The 6,967-nt window shown below is 36.7% G+C and overlaps 1 protein-coding gene across 1 annotated transcript; it reads left to right on the plus strand.

Moving 5' to 3' along the window:
* Positions 1-2,626: 2,626 nt before the first annotated feature.
* On the plus strand, positions 2,627-6,252 carry LOC149261434 (beta-glucosidase 12-like). The gene is made up of 13 exons (XM_089381819.1): positions 2,627-3,048; positions 3,131-3,197; positions 3,319-3,377; positions 3,483-3,558; positions 3,661-3,741; positions 3,890-3,977; positions 4,086-4,338; positions 4,443-4,558; positions 4,907-5,127; positions 5,302-5,333; positions 5,480-5,582; positions 5,678-5,786; positions 5,887-6,252. Exons 1-13 carry the CDS (start codon positions 2,908-2,910, stop codon positions 6,053-6,055), a joined length of 1,515 nt encoding a protein of 504 aa, XP_089237945.1. The 5' UTR covers positions 2,627-2,907; the 3' UTR covers positions 6,056-6,252.
* Positions 6,253-6,967: the final 715 nt, after the last annotated feature.

A 6,967-nucleotide genomic window follows, 5' to 3' on the forward strand; every position in this document is an offset into this window, starting at 1 on the left:
TAAAAACGTATAAAAGAATGTTTGCTTGATCCCCTTAAGCCTAAATTATCTACTATAGGTGAATTCTTATCTATCTAGAATTCAAAAACATGAAAATCATATCAACATATGATGAAGAAAACAACTCCTCAATACGGGAATCCAACTAAATTGTGGGAGGTGGATTGATGTCTTCCTTAGAGTCGAAGAACTCTAAATTTGCCAATTTCTTGGACAACTTTGTCACTTTAGTATCCGATTTCCTCTTGCTCCTCCAATATTTCCACAAGAACTTTCCCCATTATTTTCCTTAAATGGTAGTATATGTCCATTATTTGCATGTAGTCCTTGTATCTAAAATCAAATTTCCCACCTACTCCAAAACACCTCCATTGGAGAAGAATCTAGGTTTTATTCCAGTTGCTCTCTGTACATTTACTATTTCGTTTTGCATATCTGGAGCAACATTTCTATGAGGGATTCTATTTGAATTCTTCGTTGCACTCTAAGCTTTGGAGCTAGAGGCTCTCAAGATGTTGTGTGTACCTCTCCTGTTTCAGAATCCTCTAACTTTTGTCATGGTGAAGGTCAAAATGAAGAGCAGCCCAAAGGATAAAACGAGTCCAACATAACGGAAGGAGGAAGAGAGAGTGGAAGGAAAATAAAGAAAGCCTTACCATGTCGAGTCTTTTGCTTCCAGAAGCAAAGTCTTGGAAAGATATGATCGATTCGAGACTTGAAAGGGAACTTGAGAGATGAAGGGGAAAAGGGAATGAAAAGGATCTACTTGTGTCGAATTGGGCCAACATAAGTAACGCTTATTGGATTCGATAAACACATATGATAGACACAACAAGGATTCAAAGAACCACCTTGAAGAAGGAGAGATTTAGAGGATCCCTGAACAAAAGGCTGACACAAAACAAAACATAGCAAGGCCCGGGAAATTCCTTTGTGGTGCCATGATAGGGGCAGGGCGAGAGTGCTGAATGGAATCGATTGAAAAGGATAGCATGCGCAGACTTATAAAGACAAACTAAGTGACATGTTGAAAGGAAAGATTAAATCTAGAAGGAGAAATGAGAGAATGTAGCACAAGCATTCTTTCATGGACACATTGAGAAAGGGGACGACATCCTCATTATTACCGTGCGAGGTGAAGCTACAGTTCAGATCTTCTTTTTGGAGACCGATCTTATTAATGATAAGACCATATTAAAGGTGAAAAATTTCTTTTGAAGTGTAAAATGTCCTTAGGTAACATATATTTTGAAAAAAAATTAGTTAACAAAGCTACAATATTTTTGATGGGATTGAAATATTCCAGGATAAAAGCTTGATAACAAAAATAATTAAATATAAATTATAAAAAAAATATTTTAATGAACATGGCCAATAAAATAATTTTCTATATAAATAAATAAATTTGTAATATTCAGAATTAAAATAAATCTATAAAACTTGGTAATTTCAATCAAATAAATGTAATATGTTAAAAATTCCAAAATGTTATTGGAATGATAAGAACGAACGTTTTTTCTTTCCTCCACAATGCACCACCCACCCATGTTAAAAATGTTGACGGGCTGCGAAGTCGTATATTGCCAAAATATTATTGTATCAACGTGTTCATATTAATAAGGTTACTCAGATGGGTGAAGCAGAAAAGTTTCGTACTTGTATATTTGGAAGGATAAACAAATAATCGTTGGTGAAAAGAAGAAGGCGTGGTTCTGGTAAAAACGTTTGGGTAATTGGATTTTGGTACTAATATTTATTTGTGCGTGCGTGCATGATGGTGATTTATGGCATATCTAATATTTTCATTATGATATTCATACTGGTTTGTTTGTTCGTGTGATAGATGGAGATATGGTTCCACGGTAGACTGCTGTCTCTCATTCTAATAAATACATGTGTCCGATCAATTGTATTTGTATTTCAGTTTTGCGCCATTTTGTCGATAGATTATTCAAACGGTCTATACATGTGCCGTTTTGTCCGATCGCTCATTTAACGTATTTCTGTTTGTCGATAGATTATTCAAACGGTCCGGTCCATCTGTTGTGTCATGTATGTCGTGATATATATATATATAATTATTCAAACCGTCTATCGTCTATCTGTTGCGTCGTAGTAATATATATATATTCAAACCGTCTATGGTCTATCTGTTGCGTCGTAATAACATATATTTATTCAAACCGTGTGTTTTCTGTTGCAGTGGATCATTCAAACGGTCTTTCTGTTGTTGTAGTAGTTGTTTAAACCTCGTCCTTCTTATGTCCGTGACCGTGGGAGGTAACGACGACGACTCGCACGTGCAAGCTGTGCTGTGAAATGGCGCCCCCGCTTTTATATATATATTTTTGCAGTGGAATGGCGCCAGTCAACGCCAACCTCCTTGTAGATATATATATTTGCAGTGGAATGGCGCTTCTGATATATATATATATATATATATTTTGAAGAAGTTGAAGTGGAATGGCGCTTCTGATATATATATATATATTTTTGAAGAAGTTGAAGTGCAATATTGGCTGTGAGTGCCTCTGACCAAGTCAACGTCAATCAATCCACGTTATATATATATAGATATATGTTTGAAGTGGAATAATGGCGCCTCTAACCACGTCAACGCCAACCAGAATTGAAAAATCCTTACAAGATCAATCCTGCGCGGTGTTTTCTTGATCAGAAACGTCTTCCACGCCACTATAAATTGCGATCGCAATTCAATTGAAAGCAAAACCCCCTTCCATAATTCCATTCCGCCAAACTGTAAGTCGGGATCGCAATTCGCTTCAAGGCAAAAGCACCGCTTTGGCTTCCCATTCCACGAAACTATAAATTCGCATCTCGATTCAATAATTTAACGGAAAACGCCTGGCTATACATTGGGATCGTCGTGATTCAATTGAAAGCCAGATGGCTAAAATTCAGGGTCTATGCGTATGTTTGCTTTCACTTTATCTTCTCATGATCGTAGTGGCAGGAACTTCTCCACATCTCGGTAGAAGCAGCTTCCCCAAGGGCTTCAAATTTGGTGCCGGGTCATCTGCTTATCAGGTTCAAGTCCCTGCCCATTCACTGCATTATTATTGTTTGTTTTCCTAGTCTTAACAAATTCTGACTGAAACTGATTTCACAGGACGAAGGAGCTGCCCGCGAGGGCGGGAAAGGACCCAGCATCTGGGATACATTCTCCCACATTCAAGGTAATGTTGAGTCCACACATAGATTGTTATAGCTAGCTAGCTACACCGTCGTTGTTAACATGATCAGGGGCTTCCATCTCGCTGTTTTGTTTATTTGTTGTTATTGAACATTAACTTGCAGGTAAAATTGAAGATGGAAAGGATGGTGATGTTGCAGTAGATCAATACCACCGCTATAAGGTACGTGGCCGTTTTCATGCACTATTTGTTTTCAACTTCTTCATTTTTTAGCGTAGTTGTAGTAACTCTGTAATGTAATATTGTAATCTACATGCATGCATGCAGGAAGATGTTCAGCATCTCAAATACATGGGAATGGACCTGTATCGTTTTTCTATTTCCTGGTCACGCATATTTCCCAGTAAGTCGAATCAATACACCTAACTGACTCAACAATGGATGGATTGTTTCTGTGATAATTGGCTTTGGCTGGACTCTTATTTCCATGATTAAATGTGTTCAGAAGGATCACCAAGACACGGAGGAGTCAATGAAGAGGGGATCGCTTATTACAATAATCTCATCAACGAGCTGCTCAAGAATGGTATAATCATTTGACCGCCGCGCGTTGAGTAGAGCTCTATTTTGCACACGCACGCACGTGTGTGTGTATATATATATATATATATATTATGCACGCACACGCACGTGTATAAACATGCATGCTCATGTTCATGTTCATTTTCATGTAGGTATGGAGCCTTTCGTGACACTGTATCATTGGGACATGCCGCAAGCTCTGGAGGACGAGTACGGGGGATTCCGTAGTAAAAGAGTCGTGTAAGATTCACTCTCATAATTCTCAGCTTTAATTCACTCCTCTAAAACATATAAACATCGTGCCTGTTTCTGTTTCTGCTTCTGACGTGATATACTGTCTTGTCTCAGGGAGGATTTTGGCGTGTTCGCAGAAGAATGTTTCCGAGCTTTCGGAGACCGTGTGAAGTATTGGACAACTATAAACGAACCGCTCACCTTCTCATTATATGGCTACGATCTAGGGCTTCACGCACCTGGTCGCTGTTCGCCCGGATTTGGAAACTGTACAGCGGGGAACTCTGCAACAGAGCCATACATAGTAACCCATAATATGCTTCTAGCACATAGTGCCGCCGTAAAACTATATAGGACTAAATACCAGGTGAGGTTATGTTCTGTTTTAAATATAACAATTAAAATTCAATAACAAGACATACGTATCGTCTCTTGAATATTTAGACTCAAATGTCGGAAAATAAACTGCAGGGGAAGCAGAAGGGTTCCATAGGCATAGCACTTGTGGTGAACTGGATGGTGCCATACTCAAACTCTTTGCTCGATCAAGAGGCTACTCAGAGAGCAATCGACTTCAGAATAGGATGGTATGTACACACGTGTTACCTTTAACGTGACGTGGGCCTGAGCACATATATCAAAAAGAAAATCCATAGAATTAATTTTGTAATGTTCTGGATGAATAATTTCAAATTAAATTTTGAGATGCAAAACATTTTGTGCTTTTGCGGCGCATTAGGATTCATTCCTAAAAGACGCGGTCTCCCCCGGCCTAACTCTAGGTTCGGCCTTTTAGGATGGATTTATATTGAACCTTGAAGTTTTGTTATTAGCACGGATTTATCTTGAACACATTTTGTGCGATGCCGCTTTTCCTTCCGCCACATGCATGTCTACTCGAGATGTGAAGTGTAATTTTTCCTGTCGAATTACAGGTTTCTGGATCCACTGACGTCGGGGAAGTACCCTGACTCTATGCGAAGCTTGGTGGGAGCACGCTTGCCAATATTCAGCAGTGAAGAGGCCAAAGATCTAAAAGGCTCATTCGACTTTCTTGGTTTTAATTATTACTCAACTGACTTTACCATCAACAATTCCACTCCACAAAATCCCTTGGACACTGACTACGTTCTGGACGCCCGGGCTAATATATCATGTAAGATTAATATCGCGTACTGCTGCTTTAAACACTTAATTTCTTGGCAAAGTAGACAATCAAGTTCGAAAACATCGACTGACTCACGGTATTTTAATTGGTATTTGATTCTTCTATGGTGCAATATTGCATATATATTTTTTGGTATTAAAACTTCCTTGTTTGGTGCTTCAGATGAAGTAAACGGAGTTTACATCGGATCCGATGTAAGTGAACATTACAGATTTTTTTTTTTTTCTGTATAATAAGCTTTAATGAACGACACAACTTTAAGTTAATAAGGTTTAATGAAGCACAAGTTACACTCACTACTTTTAAGTTAATAATATATCTCCCCGTTTGCGGTTTGCAGGAAGGTGTGAGCTCTTTTAGGTCTTATCCTGCTGGATTAAGGGATGTGATCAACTATACGAAGCACCGCTATAACAATCCTCCCATATACATCACTGAGACAGGTACGCGACAATGTTTCAATTCCGGGTTGTCAATAATATCTTCGCTAAAAAACATGGATCTGATCATTACGCACAACAACATGAATTTTGAATAGGGTACGCTGATTTCGACAATGGCACAACCCCGCTCGAAGAAGCATTGCGTGATTCGAGGCGAGTGGAGTACCATTCTCAACATCTATCATACCTACTTGAAGCCATAAGGTGCGTGCAACATACACACGTATTTGTTGTTATTTGAGTTTGACATGTGGAGTGCGAGTTATTGACCAGGGCTTTTTAATTTTGATAAAATGAATTGCAGGGAGGGAGCGGATGTGCGAGGTTATGTGGTTTGGTCGCTTCTGGACAACTTTGAGTGGGCGAGTGGATATGACTATCGATTTGGTTTATATTATATTGATTACAACGACAACTTAAAGCGATATGCCAGGGAATCTGCCCATTGGTTTAGAAACCTCCTCAAATCATAGAACGAACACGATTCTGCCCATTCGTTTTACAAACCTCAATTCAATTCAATTCATTTCTGTGTAATGTAATGCCCCAATAATGGATATAGGTATCTCAGCATATTGTGGATGTTTTCACTTTGCTGGAGTCCTTTGTAAATACTATTTTCGCTCGCCATTACTATTTAATCATATTGCCACTGTTTTCCTTAACCATTATTATTATTTAATCAATTGCAACTGTTTTTTTTGGTTAATTATTATTATTATTTAGTCAATTGTATTTCAACTGTTTGTGGAAATGTTTTGAGTGATTCAATGGAAATTTGTTGTTATTAAGTTTATGTAAATTGTGTATATTATTTTTATTAAAAAGTTTGTTCTTAAATTTCTAATATGTATTTTCATAGATGTAATTTTCTTTTATAATTGTAATGGAATTAATTTTTATAAAAGAAAAAGTTTGAAATTAAATTTATATTATGTCTATTTTTTTTCCTTTTTTTTAATAAAGGAAAATATTTGAAATCAAATCTATACTATGCTTCTTTTTATTTTCAACTTTTGGAATTACTAGTCTCCACCATTATCAAAGCAACAATTTTAAGTTTCACGTCAATTTATGGTAATTTTATTGTTTTTTTGTGTAAAAGGTTCTAATTAAAACCATTTCATGGCTTTCTATATGAAAGGTTGTAAATTAATTCATATAAAATTATTACACTACTTTCATTAAATTATCTATTTGAATAAATGATATAAGAATAAATATAGCTCATATTACTTCTAAACAACTTCTATAATTTCAATTCCAAAAGAGCTAAAATATTTATAAGTGGAATCACATCGTTTATTATATGTAAATATGTTTTCTAGATGACATGTATATATTTATAAAATAACAAATAAATAAACAATCTGCAAAATTTTAAG

The sequence above is a fragment of the Pinus tabuliformis genome, chromosome 6 (genome assembly GCF_031772625.1).
Source record: "Pinus tabuliformis cultivar Carrire ecotype Pingquan chromosome 6, CPIR1, whole genome shotgun sequence".
Lineage (NCBI taxonomy): Eukaryota > Viridiplantae > Streptophyta > Pinopsida > Pinales > Pinaceae > Pinus > Pinus tabuliformis.

Coding starts and splice junctions, on each gene's coding strand:
- LOC149261434 (XM_089381819.1), top strand. CDS start 2,908: ATGGCTAAAATTCAGGGTCTATGCGTATGTTTGCTTTCACTTTATCTT. Junction 5,334..5,479: donor GAGTTTACATCGGATCCGAT/GTAAGTGAACAT, acceptor TGCGGTTTGCAG/GAAGGTGTGAGCTCTTTTAG. Junction 5,583..5,677: donor CATATACATCACTGAGACAG/GTACGCGACAAT, acceptor AATTTTGAATAG/GGTACGCTGATTTCGACAAT.